Genomic DNA, 14,212 nt, shown 5'->3' on the forward strand with positions numbered 1-14,212 from the left:
GAGTTTTCTGTTAATGTTATTGAAATGCTATTTACATTGATTGAAGATATCTCTAAATTGGTTTTAGATTGATCCCTCACAGAACTGTAATCCTCGTTTCTCAGACAGTGGTATACTGAAGATGATTATGACAATGAAAGTACAGGTAGTTGTAAAGTGTAGGTGTTATTCTGAGGAAAGCATGAACACAGAAATTCTGTAAACGACTAAGATGTTGCAGTGAATTAAAACTCATTCTGACCAAGAGTAATGGCACTTTACTCCAAGCCTTGGCAGCTAACTAGGAGTTGGAGATGTGCACTGATGCCATTGTAATTCTGTCAAAAATGAGTCAACCATACATTTGTCGATATATTTCTGGACCTTCCTTTCCATTGAGCTATCATATCTTTGTGCATTTCCTGAGCAGTATTGATTACAATAGCTTTATATTAAGATTTAAAATCAGTTTAGGTTAAGCCCTTCGACTCTGTACTTTTTTTAAGTTTATTTATTTTGAGAGAAAAAGCATGAGTACAGGAGGGGCAGAGAGAGAGGAGGAGACAGAGTCCCAAGCAGGTTTGGCACTGTCAAAGCAGAGCCCAACGTAGGGCTTGAACCCACAAATCATGAGATCGTGACCTGAGCTGAAGTTGGATGTTTAACAGACTAAGCCACCAAGCACTCCCAACTCTGTACTTTTTAAAAATTTTGATTATTCTAGAATGTTTGCATTTCCATATTCATTTTAAAAGCAGCTTGTCTAATTTTACAAAGCTATCTGCTATAACAATGGTTCAGAGTACATTAAATTTACAGATTTGCAGAAAATGGCCATCTTAACAATATTGAGTCCTCTACCCAATGAGCACAGAATAAGTATCTTTCCACTGGCTTATTGACAATTTTTTTCTCTGTCAAATTTTGTAGTTTTAAGTATAAGGGACTTGGTTGTCTTTTGCTACCCTTATTTGTAGATGAAAAAAATTTATTCTAATTTTTGTTATGTAAATTTCCTAAGATTGTTTTAAAGTGTGTATTTAAATTCTAGTTCACATGCAGTGTAATGTTAGTTTCAGGCACACAATATAGTGACTCAGCACTTCCGTACAGCATACAGAGCTCATCACAAGTGCACTCCTTAATCCCCATCACCTGTTTCCATCACACCTACCCCACCCACCTCCCCTCTGGTAACCATCAATTCTTGATAGTTAAGAGTCTGTTTCTTGGTTTGCTTCCCTCTCTTTTTGTCCCCCGTTTTTGTCCCCAAAACATTCATTTTGTTTCTTAAATTCCACATATGAGTGAAATCATATTGTTTTTGTCTTTCTCTGACTTAATTTCACTTAGCACAATACTCACCAGCTCCATCCACATTGTTGCACATGGCAAGATTTCATTTTTTATGGTTCAGTAATACTCCATTATATAATAATCCACATTATATGTGTGTATGTGTGTGCACGCTACATCTTCTTTATTCATCAGTCGATGGACACTTGATTTGTTCCCATAATTTGGCTATTGTAGACAATGCTACTATAAACGTTGGGGTACATGTATCCTTTTGAATTAGTATTTTTGTATCCGATGGGTAAATACCTAATAGTGCAATTACTGTATCTTACGATAGTTCTATTTTTAACTTTTTGAGGAATCTCCATACTATTTTCCACAGTGGCTGCATCAGCTTGCATCCTCACCAGCAGTACAAGAGGGTTCCCTTTTCTCCACATCTTCACCTGCACCTGTTTCTTGTACTGTTGGTTTTAGCTATTCTGACAGGTGTAAAGTGATAGCTCATTGCAGTTTTGATTTGTATTTCCCTGATGGTGAGTGACGTTGAGCATTTTTTATGTGTCTGTTGACTATCTGGATGTCTTCTTTGGAGAAACGTGTGTTCATATTTTCTGCCCATTTTTAATTAGATTATTAGTTTTGTGGGTATTGAGTTTCATAAGTTATTTATGTATTTTGGATATTCTTTTTTGGATATGTCATTTGCAAATATCTTCTCCCTTTCTGTAGGTTGCCTTTTAGTCTTGATGATTGTTTCCTTCACTTTGCAGTTTTATTTTGATGAAGTCCAAATCGTTTATTTTTGCTTTTGTCTCCTTTGCCTCAGGAGACATATCTAGAAAGAAGTTGCTACAGCCAATGTCACAGAGGCTACTGCCTCTGTTCTCTAGCCTGAGATTTTTCTATAGAAAAAAAAAAATGTCTGTAAATAGTGCCAGTAGGGCTTATTTTACTTGTGTGTGATATCNNNGGGGAAGGGGGGGTTGTTGTTGTTGTTGTTGTTTTGTTTTTATGCCTTATTTCAGAGCCTAGGACCTCAAGAATAGAGGTCCTTTTGAATATAAGTGGTGAAAGCAGGCATTCTTTTTTGATCCCAAGGAAGAGCAATTTAGTCTTTCACCATTAAGTATGATATAGTGGTTGAATTTTTTTGTAGATGCTCTTTGTCAGGTTTAGATAGCTCTTTGGTCTTTCCAGTTTGCTGAGCATTTTATCGTTAGCAAATATTGAATGTTGTCAGATGCTTTTTCTGTATCAATTGGAATGATCCTGGGGGTTTCTTCCCTATATTCTGTCAATCTAGTGAATTACATTAATTTTCAGATGTAAACCAACCTTGACTTACTAGATAAGCCCTACTTGGTCATGACATGCTATTTTTGTTATATATATTACTGGATTTGATTTGATAATATTTTGTTTCTGTCTTCATGAGAGTATTTTTCGGTAATTTCTTTGATGGTATCTTTGTCAGGTTTTACATTACAGTTCTACTGGCCTCATAAAATCAGTAAGGCAAATACTCTATTTTTTTGAAAAAGTTCCCATACTTTTGTTATTTCTTCCCTGAATGTATGACAGAACTTATTAATGAATCCATCTGGGTTGGAGTTTGCTTTTTGGGAATATCTTTTGATACCAAGTTTATATTTGTTAGTAAATATAGAACTATTATTATGTATATCATGTTCTGTCTATAGAATCAGTAGTAACAACCACTTCTTAGTCTTGATACTGATATTTTGAATATTTGATTTTTTTACCATTCCGTTTGATTTGATATCTTGACGTTTTAGCTTTAGCTTTATCTCTTTACACCTTTTTTAGGAGTTGCTCTATAGATTGAAATACATACATCTAACCTTCCACAGACTACTTAGAGCTAATATTGTATCACTTTATGTAAAATGTAGAAAATTTGCAATCATAAGGGTCCCTTTGCTAACGCCCAACCTTAATCTGGTAGTTGTTCTATGTATAACATTTACATACATTGAAAACCTGGTCAGATAATGCTATAGTATTCATTTTCAATATTCAGTCACATTTTAAAGAACTTAAAAGGAAAAATTTATATTTGCCCACAAACTGACCATTCCTGCTGTGTTTCCTTCCATCCTGATATTGCAGATTTCTTTCATTTCCCTGTAGCCTGAAATACTGTTTCTAGTGTTTCTGGTAGAGTAGATCTGCTGTCAATGAATTCTCTCTGCTATATTTCATATGACATCTTTATTTTGCTTTCATTTCTGTAGGATATTTTTGCTGGCTATGGAATTCTGGGTTGACAGACATCTGCTAGAATTGTGATTGGGTGTACATTAAATCTATAGATCAACTGGGAAGAATTGCCATCTTAACAAATTAAGGATGTTATTTCACTGCCTTCTACCCCCATAATTTTTTTTAGAAATCTATGATTATTTGAATCATTTTCTGTATTGAATGTGTCATATTCTCTATCTGCTTTTAAGAAGGTTTCTTTTCCTTGGATTTTAGCAGCTTGATTAGGGTATGTGTAGGTGTTTTTTTTTCTTTGATTTTTATCCTGTTTGGAGTTCACAGAGATTCTTGAATATGCAAATTTAATTCTTTTAACTAAATATGGAATTCTTTAGTCACTATTTTTTAAACCTATTTTGTACCTCAGTCTCTTTGTTCTTCTACTACTGGGACACCAATAACAACATGTATTTCAATCTTTTGATATTGTATAGGTCCCTGATTCTCTTTTCACATTTTTCTATTTTCCTTTCTTTGTGTCCTTCAACTGGGCTATTTTATAGTGGTTTATCTTCAAGCTTACTGACTCGTTCTTCTGTTATCACCAGTATGCTTCTGATCCTATGTAGTGATTTTTCATTTCAGATATTTAAGTTCATATTTTTTATAGTTTTTATTGTATGCTTTCCCTTAAGTTCAAATGTGTTTTCCTTTATTTTATGGAGCGTAGTTATAATAGCTGCTTTATATCTGATTACTATCATGTTGGCATTTGTTTAATGCCTTTAATACTGTTGTCCTTTAATTTGTTGTCCCTTTAATACTGATCACATTTTTCTTCTTTTCTGTATGTTTAGCAATTTTGAATTGTGCCCTAGATATTGTGAATGTTACATTTTATGGGCTCAAAGTCCCTGTTATAATTCTGCTGGAGATTGTTGTTTTTGTTTTTTTTTTTTAAGCACGCAGTCAACTCAGGTTCAGATTGCAAATTCTGTCTCTTAGTGATTCAAATCACTTCTCAAAGTTACCTTCTCAAAGCCTGTGTTTTGGTCCGCCCTGTGTGATTTTGAGACATGGGCAGTGGTTTAAATGAATTTAGTTCTCTAAATGGAGTCAGGTCTGCCCATCAAATGTGTTGCTCAGGACTTGGGCTGAGACTTGTGTGGGTTCAAACATGGGACCAGGTAATACTCTTCTTTTGGCTGTTTGCCCTCTATGATTTTCCCTGTACTTCCAAGGACCTCTTTTCCTAGTTCCTCAGGGCACAAAGTTGTGCTTTCTATTACTTTTCAGACACTGATGTTGCCTACCTTGTATTACTGTGTAAGTAGAGTCCATATCAGGGGAAAGCTACAAGAGAATTGAGGGGGAAGGCTACAAAACAAGAAACTAAATAATGGTGTGCTCTAGGGCTTAGTCCCTGAACACCTCTATTTCATCTCTATACTCACTCTCTAGGTGAAAGCATTCTCTAATTCCATAGCTTCAAATCCGAAAGCTGACAACTCTTAGACCTCTTCTGATCTCCAGACTAATAGACCTAATTGCCTACTCAACATTTATACTTGGGTATCTAGTAAACACTTCATGTCCAAAACCAAGGCCCTCCCCCACCCATACTGGATTAATTTTGACTTCATGTAACAAAACACACACCAAAAGAAAAGAAACTCTCATACATTTAAAAAAAAAAAATCCCAGGTATACAGAAGTAGACAGTCCAGACCATGTGTAGCATACTCATTAGAGACCCATGTCCCTTATCTCCTGATGCTTTTCCAACTTCAGTATGCTTCCTCTTTGTGTTAGCAGGAGGGATAAATATAATGATAATTCCTTCTTTTAAAGAAATTTCTCTAAGACTACACCTCTTCTGCTTGCATTTCATTGTCCAGAACTTAGATTATGGTCACATCTCATTGCAGGGGTAGTTGGAAAGTATAGTTTTTAGATGGATAGCAATATATTCAGCTAAAATTAGGATTCTTTTACTAAAAAAGAAGAGGAAATGGACAGTAGGAGGCAACTGGCTCCACCAAGCTTTATGAATCTAGTCCTCAGTCCCCCCACTAATCTTCCCCATTTCAATATATGTCAGTTCCATCTTTCCAGTGCTCACACCTAAATATCTTGGAGTCATTCGTGATTCTTTTTGTCTCCTTTTCTATACGCAATCTACCAGCAAAGCCTATTGATGGTACTTTTCAAATACATCCCAAATCTGATGACTCCATCTTAGTGCAGGATATCGTTGCTTCTCCTGGGCTTCTGAAGTAGTCTTCTCTCTGGGTCTACCAGTTCATTCTCCACACAATAGGATATAGTCCTTCAAAATATAAGTCAGAGCACATCATTCCTGTGTGCAGAACTCTCTGGTTACCTCGTAGCTTACTGTGAATAAAATCCAAGGAACTTACTATGAGAAAGCTAAACATCACCTGGTCCTGGCTAACCCCCTGATTAAATTTACTATTCTCTCCCTGTCACTCATTCTATACCAGCTATACTGTCTTCCTTAATGTTCCTTGAATATACCAAGCATGTACCAATTTCAAGGTCTTTGTATCTATCACGTCTTAAATGCTTTTCTAGATATCCCCAGGGCTTCCTTCTTTAGTTCCTTCACATCTTTGATCAAATACTACATTATCAGAGACCTTCCTAGTAGCCTATCTAAATTAGGATTCACTCTAGTAAATCTCTCCTTTTATAAAACTTTTTTCTTAATATTCAACACCTTTTGAAATATTATCTGATTTTCTCTGTGTGTGTATGTATATATTTGTACCTGTATATACTTTCTCTACATATATACATATATAAACATGTATAAGCATTTATGTACATATATAGATTTGATTATTGAAGGGCTTCTCACTAGAATTAGAGAAGAGACTTCATCTGTTATGCTCCCTGCTATCTTTTTTTATCAGTTAAGGGTGGTCAAGACAGACTTCTCTGAGAAGAGGGCAGTTGAGCTAAGAATAAATGAAGAGGAGTCAGCTATGCTACAGCCTAGGAGGAAAACACTCCAGGCAAAGAGAACAGCTAACTTTAAGGCCCTATGGTAGAAATAAACTTGTCACGTTTCAGGAATCTGTCCTGCATTTAAGGACATAAAGAAGCCCAGGGGCACCTGGGTGACTCAGTTGGTTAAGCTTCTGACTTCGTCTCAATTCATGATCTCACGGTTCGTGGGTTCGAGCCCCGCATTGGGTTCTGTGCTGACAGCTCAGAGCCTGGAGCCTGTTTCAGAGTCTGTGTCTCCCTTCCCCGCTAGTGCTCGCTCGCTCTCTCAAAATTAAACCAAAAAATTTTTTAAAAAGGACATAAAGAAGCCCAGCATGGGTAGAATTTAGAAATAATGTAGAATGGAACAAGATGCGGTGGGAGAGAGAGATAGAGCCAGATCATGCTGAGTTTTGCCTGCCCCGGATGCAGTAGACAGAGTCCCCAGTCTCTCTGGAACCTCAGCCATTCTCTACCTTTTCAGAAGCTCTAAAGCTACAGCAGCCAAAGGCTATCTAGTGACATACAGCTATTTAAATTTAATTCACTGAAAGTAAATTTAACAATTCAGTTTCTTGATCACACAAGTTCCATTCCAAGTGTTCAATAGTCACACGTGGCTAAAGACTACCTATTGGGCAGCACAGCACCAATAGAGAATATTCCATCATCACAGAAAGTTATGTGAAACAGTCCAGTGAGAAATAATGCCAAGTTTACTTAGCCTCTCCTCTGATTTTCTCTTAACCCTAGAATCCAAGTTTTTCTATTTAAATGGAAATATATGCAATGCCTAGCAAATTAGCATGGGGCCTGTTCCCTATGCAAATATTCTCACTGGTGATTTTTACCTGTGACAGAAAAGATGAGAAGGACTGGTAAATCACAAGCATTCTTAACCTCATTATAAATACATTGCAAATGTAAAAATGCAAAGTGTGGAAGTCATAAATGTGAAAGCAGCTTTCAATTTGTTTTAATAGGTATTTTCTATGTCTTATTGTAACCTAGGGATCTTGCTGCAAGAAACTGCCTGGTAGGTGAAAATAATGTTCTGAAAATCAGTGACTTTGGAATGTCTCGTCAAGAGGATGGTGGAGTGTATTCATCTTCTGGCTTAAAGCAGATTCCCATTAAATGGACAGCACCAGAAGCTCTTAATTATGGTAAGAATAGACTCTGCTTTTCTTTTTGGTGGTAAAAATGTACTGCATCAGCACAAAACATTCACAAGTAAAGTTGCAGGAGTAAAGCAGAGCCCAAGTTAGAATGATTTGAAAATCACGATAATGTTTAAGTGTTCATATTTTGTACTTACACATGAGCAGAAACCTAATTCATTGGCTTTGTTGATCAAATTTCGTGATGTAAGATTGCTAGATTTAAAAGATGGATATACTTCCCAAGCACTTTTAAATAGGACTATATATCTGAGGGGGGTTTTAATCCAAAAAATGATTATTTTTACTTTACATTCACTGTATAATTTGACTAATAAAAGGTTGTTGTGGCTCTGGACCATTGCTTTTGGATGTCTTCTAATTGGTATAATAACCTCATCTAATAATAGGTTTTAAATTTTTTTTAATGTTTATTTTTGAGAGAGAGCGTGTTTGTGTGACTAGGGGAGGGACAAAGAGAGAGAGGAAGACACAGAATCTAAAGCAGGCTCCAGGCTCTGAGCTGTCATCACAGAGCCTGACGCAGGGCTCGAACTCATGAACCAGGCATGAGATCATGACCTGGGCCAAAGTCAGATGATCAACTGACTGAGCCACACAGGTGCCCCTAATAATAGGTTTTAAAATATTGTCAACTCTATAGTTTCTCACTCTGAAAACTGACATGGTTCCTTCGCATTTTAGTCTCTGGAACCTGTATAAATGTTGGAGAGAGAGATGGGAGTTATATTTTAAAACAGCAGGGAATTTTTTGTGTGTCACTTTAAATGGAAATAAATACAGGTTGTGTTATCTGTGGTTGAGATAAAATGGGCTATAACAAGATGGGTGACAGTTCAAGAATTAAAGCGAGACAGATTGTACTTTAAGTTATAAATTACATTCTCATTAAGGGAAGCAGCATGTGACCCATGGTTTGGTGAATGGATATTGTATGTTTTGCACTGAAAAATCATAAAATGATTCTTTATTGATTCAAAATGAAAATTCATCACAAAAAATAATAAGGCATTTATAAATGTCTTAATTCAATGCCTAAATTAAAAACAAAGCTTTTAGAGGTACCCGGGTGGCTCAGTTGGTTAAGCGTCCGACTATGGCTCAGGTCATGATCTCATAGTTTGTGAGTTCAAGCCTCACATCAGGCTCTGTACTGACATATCAGAGCCTTCTTCAGATTCAGTGTTTCCGTCTCTCTCAAAAATGAACAAGCATTTATTAAAATAAATAAATAAAAACAAAGCTTTTGAGTGAGGTAAAATTTATATTACATAAAATTAACCATTTTAAAGTGAATAATTCAGTGGTATTTAGTACAGTTCAGAATGTTGTACAACCACTACCCCTTTGTAATTCCAACATTTTCATCACTCCAAAATAATACCCTTTACCCGTTTACTCCCCATTCCTCCTTTCCCTGCAGCCACTGGCAAACACATGTCTACTTTCTGTTGCTTTGGATTTACCAATATTGCGTATTTCATATAAGTGGAATCATCCTATATGTGACTTTCTGTGTGTGGCTTCTTTTACTTTCATGTTTTTGAAGTTCATCCATGTTGTAGCATTTATAATTAACCTCATTCTTTTTTATCGCTGAATAATATTCCGTTGTATATAATGATAATTCATTTATCCATTCATCTTTGGATTCATATTTGAGCAGTTTTCACCTTTTGGCTAACTAAAAATAATGCTGCTATGAACATTTGTCTCTAAGGATTTGAGTACCTGTTATTAGTTATTCTGGATATATGCTAGAAGTCATGTGGTAATTCTAGGATTGGTTTTGAAGTTAGTTGGAGCTGCTTTAGATACTAGGATCTGTTTTGTGTTTTGGATACTAATGATACTATGGAGAATATGTTATAGGTAGTTGTCATCGTGAGCAATTGACTAAGTTGTTCTAGTTTCCAATCATGAAGTTTTTTAACTTAACACTAGGGTACTAATCCTCTAATTTGTCTTCCCTTGTGCTAGCAAGAGAAATTTTTATAAGCTTTCTAATGATCACAGACTAATTCCACTATCCCATAGAATCTAGAGAAAATGGCAGCCCTGCTATTTTCCACAGTGATATTACTCTAAGATTATATTCCTGTGAATAATTATCACAGGATAAAAGATTTTAACTTGTTTATGCAGACGTTTTCGGTAAGTGACAAAACATTGTTAACCCCTTCCTGTTCTTACACAGTATCACTGCAGAGGGGCTGGAACTGGACTGGGGAGACCCTGAAATCTAGGTCTCTAGAATTTGCTGTAACCCTGTTGGCCAGATCTTCCTCACTGCCTTTGAAAGTCTTCTTACTGTTAATCAGTTATGCCAAGTAAAATTCTGCCTTTCAATCAAAATGTATTGTAGTTGAATTTCAAGCTGACTGAAGTATTTACAAATCAAAACTCTACTGTCACAATAGAACCTGACCTACAGCATTTGAAATAATAAAAAGGGGTATGAAGATCTTTGGTTGGCAATGAGGGAGATTTTGTGGCAGTCTCTAATATTAACTTAATACAATGCAGAACAATTTACATGACAAAGGAGGAGAGATTTTTAACAGTAGATGAGGCAGAAGTCTAGAATACTTATTACCCAACCCAGTAAGGGAGTCCTTCAGAGTTTAACAAGGGTGAAAAAGATAAGTATCTATTGAAAAACGTATTTCTTGTTATACTCCTTTCATGTTTTATGCAAATACTATTTTATGATTGCTAGTAAAATTTTGCCTCCTCTCCAAGGGTCTTTTCTTTCCCACTTTTCTTTTCCTGATTCTTCTTCTTCTCTCTTGCCTCAGAGTAGCTGAAATACTGCCCAAGTCTCCCATGACATGTGGGAGCAAGTTTGATGGAAAAATCTTGCAGTCTAAGGAACCTCTACGAAATTTTGCCTAATGGCCCTAGAGTTCAACTTAACTTTCACCATTATTTTGTCATTACTGTTGCGTCATTTTTTTTAAAAAAATGACAAATATACTTATTTTTTCTCAAGCAATAGTAAAGGACTTAGAGTGACACATAAGCCCCTCTCCCACCTATCTCTAGCCACACAACACATAATTGCACACACACACACACACACACACAAACTCCCCTCCCTACTGCCTTTTTAAGCACAGTGGTAGCATACTCAATAGCCTTTTCAGCACATGTTGCTACCATCCTCAATATAGCTGTTACCAAAAGTACTTTGTTTGTTTGTAAAGGGCAAATAGGGTACTCCTCTTGAACTCAGAAATAATCAAAGAAAATTGCAAAAGACATTTTTTCTTTGGTCACTTAAGAATTTGGGGCTGATGCATCCTCTAATTTAATTAGCATGACATAACTAAGTTCTCTGAACTGAGAGGGAGGCATGGTTTATAGTGAAGAGTCCTGGATCAACCATCAGGGCCAGATTTCCACTAGTTACATCGTTAGTTGCATGACCTTGTCAAGTCATCTGCCTCTCTGCCCCTATGATTTCTAATTTGCAAGATGAGGAGATAGTACCTTTCCCATGTGAGGGTATTGTGAGGCTCAAATAAGATGGAAAAGTAGCAAAACTCGGTACAACTGCCAGTTACTCTTCACCCATTAAAATTGCCCAACAATGCTCTGGTTCAAAATGACAATATAGGAACATTCCAAAGTCACACCTCTTCTCACAGGTACACCAAGTCTACAGCTACATATGGAACAATTTTCTCAAAAAAAAAAAAAAAAAACCTACAAACTAGCTAAAAGCAACTACCATATATTGGGCAAACAAGGGGGAAAATGTATCATAGCAGGTAAGACAGGCTGAGACACGGCCTCACCATAAACCTCATCCCCAGCACAGAGAACCATACGCAGGAGGGAACTAAAAACTTAGAGCTTCTCCCTGAGGAGCTAATTATTTAAGCCCACACACATCAGGCTCCCCAGCATTTCAGACCTGCACCTGAGAAATGAGCTCACAAAACAGCTACCTTTGACAACCAAAAAGGCTACAGAGAATGTATAAACAATTCTTCGAATTCCATGCTTGGAATCACCTGCTTAGGGCTCAGAGCAGAAGCAGCCAATGGACAGGTGATGTGAAGGAAGCTCATCTGCTAGTCTTAAAGTATAGGCCTTAAGGTCATCTTATTTGACACACATCTAGAGGTTTGGCTAGGGATTCTTTCTAGGGATGGAGGCTGGCAAGTGCCACCTTCACACTCTCCCTCCGTCGCACCTCAGGGCACCAGTATCTCTCAAAGGGGAGGTTTTACACATGTCCAGTGCTCTGGTTTATGCAGCTGCCACACAGGGAACACCCCAGGATCACCAGTTTCTGGAGGTCAGAGGGCTTGCATTCCTGTGTCCCATGTGACTGTAACAGCCGGAGATTGTTCTTGGCAGGCTACCACCATGGTGCCCTGACAAACAGCAGTGTACCCACAGTCTTTACTTGATTTTCCAGGAGCTTTGGCCTGAGGACAGACTTCATGATGGTACTCATTTACAGGCCTATGGAGGTTCTGTCCAGAAACAAAGGCCAGTGGACACCATCTCTGCACTCTCCCTCTATCTTGCTGGCTGGAGTCTCCCAGAAAGGATCCTATACTCTTGTCTGGTGCTCAGGTTTTAGCAGATGCCACCTGAGGACACCTTTACATCACCTGGAGTGTGGTGGTCAGCAGGACTGACTTTCACAGATCCCACAGGACTGTAACCAATGGAGAAAAGGTTCTTAAATAGCTAGTACCCATAGCACACAGTAAGAGGCAACAGGCCCAAGAGCTCTTCCTTTCTTTGTAGGAGGCCTGTTAGCTTATCAGAGGGGCAGGCTTCTAAGTGAACACACATCTAAGACCTGACTGTAATTCTTTCCAGAGGCCTTAGAGGGCAATCACAATGTGTACGCTCTGCCCTTGTTGTGTTCTGGAGCACCAGTATCTCTCAGCAGAAAGCTCTTACACACCTGGTGCTCCAGTTTTGGGAACTGCCATCCAGAGAATGCCCCTTGATCTGGCTCTGGTGACCAAGGAGGACTTGCATTCTTGAGTCCCATAAGACTGTATCAAGAGAGAGTTCTTGGCAAGCTACCATTCCTCAAGGCACTGCGCCAACAGCTGACTGTGAAAGAAGGTTATTTGCCTGTCCAGGGATTTCAGACAGACTGAGAGACAGCCTTCAGGTTTGTCAGTCTAGAGGCTCAGGTAACATAGGCTGTGGACCATCTTTACACTCTCCCTCTACCTCATTCCACCTTATTGGTATCTCCCATAAAGGAGCATATGGACTCACCTGGAGCCTCAATTTTTGCAACTGTTGCCCAAGAGATAACTCCAGGTCACCTGGCTCTGATGGTCAATGGGACTTACATGTGTAGTCCCACAGGACTGTGGGACCTTAGCCAGTAGCTTCAGCTCTGGCTGCAAATCAAACTCAGTGTTGGTTCTGAGATTCTTTTGGACACTGGTAGGTCTAGGAACACTTTCAACTACCGTGAGCTATTAAAAACAAAATAGACTACATGGTCAATCACAAAGGTTTGAAGACAACAAAGAGCTAGGGCAAAGTTGATGGATGAAGTTCATGTATTACATGAGGCTGCTTCTTCAAGACTGGGAGAGGTGGGTGTTTAACCTAATGCATAAAAACCGACACAAAGTCAAGCAAAATGAAGAAACATTGAAATATGTTCCAAATGAAAGAACAAAAGAAAACCTCAGGAAAAAAAATTTTAGTTAAAGAGAGAGAAATTATTTACCTGATAAAGACTTCAAAGTAATGATCACAAAGATGCTTACCAAACTGAGGAGAAGAACAGATGAACATAGTGAGAAACTTCAATGAAGAGATAGAAAATCTAACAAAGTACCAAAGAGAAGTCACAAAGCTGAAAAATGCAGTAATTGAGCTAGAAAAAAAATACACTGGAGGGGTTTGCCAGGAGACTAGATGAAACGATCAGTTAACTCGAAGATAGAGCAGTGGAACTCACCCACTCAGAGCACCAAAAAGAATTTTAAAAAGTGAAGTTAACTCAAGGTACTTAAAGGACTATCAAGCAGACTAACGTTTGTAGTATAGAATTCCCAGAGGAAGAAGGGGGAGAGTAAGGGATAGAAAACTTATTAAGATACACTGGTTTAAAACTGCCCTAATTTAGAGGTGCCTGGGTGGCACAGTCGGTTAACCATCCAACTTTGGCTCAGATCATACATGATTTCCCAGTTTGTGGGTGCGAGCCCTGCATTGGGCTCTGTGCTGACAGCTCAGAACCTGGAGCCTGCTTCGGATTCTGTGTTTCCCTCTCTGTCCTTCCCCTGCTCATGCTCTCTCTCTCTCTCTCTCTCTCTCTCAAAAACACCATTAAAAAAAAAAAAAAACTTCCCTAGTTTAGAGAAGAAAGCAGATACCCAAGATCTAGGAGGTGCACTGAGTTCCAAATAGAGTGAACCCAAAGAGATCCATACCAAGACACATTATAATTAAAATGTCAAAGGTTAAAGAGAAGGAAAGAATCTTAAAACCAGCAAGAGGAAAGCAAATTGTTACAT

General features: G+C 37.9%; 1 protein-coding gene across 3 annotated transcripts in view; it reads left to right on the top strand.

The window, feature by feature from the left end:
• Positions 1 to 14,212, top strand: part of FER (FER tyrosine kinase) — a 413,835-nt gene that overhangs the window by 383,976 nt on the left and 15,647 nt on the right. For all 3 annotated transcript variants that reach the window (XM_077757162.1, XM_077757161.1, XM_077757163.1), the window contains one exon: positions 7,528 to 7,682. In XM_077757162.1, the coding sequence (XP_077613288.1) occupies positions 7,528 to 7,682 (155 nt within the window). The remainder of the gene's footprint in view (positions 1 to 7,527; positions 7,683 to 14,212) is intronic.

Source organism: Crocuta crocuta, unplaced genomic scaffold (assembly GCF_008692635.1).
Source record: "Crocuta crocuta isolate KB4526 unplaced genomic scaffold, BGI_CrCroc_1.0 scaffold131, whole genome shotgun sequence".
Classification (NCBI taxonomy): Eukaryota; Metazoa; Chordata; class Mammalia; order Carnivora; family Hyaenidae; genus Crocuta; species Crocuta crocuta.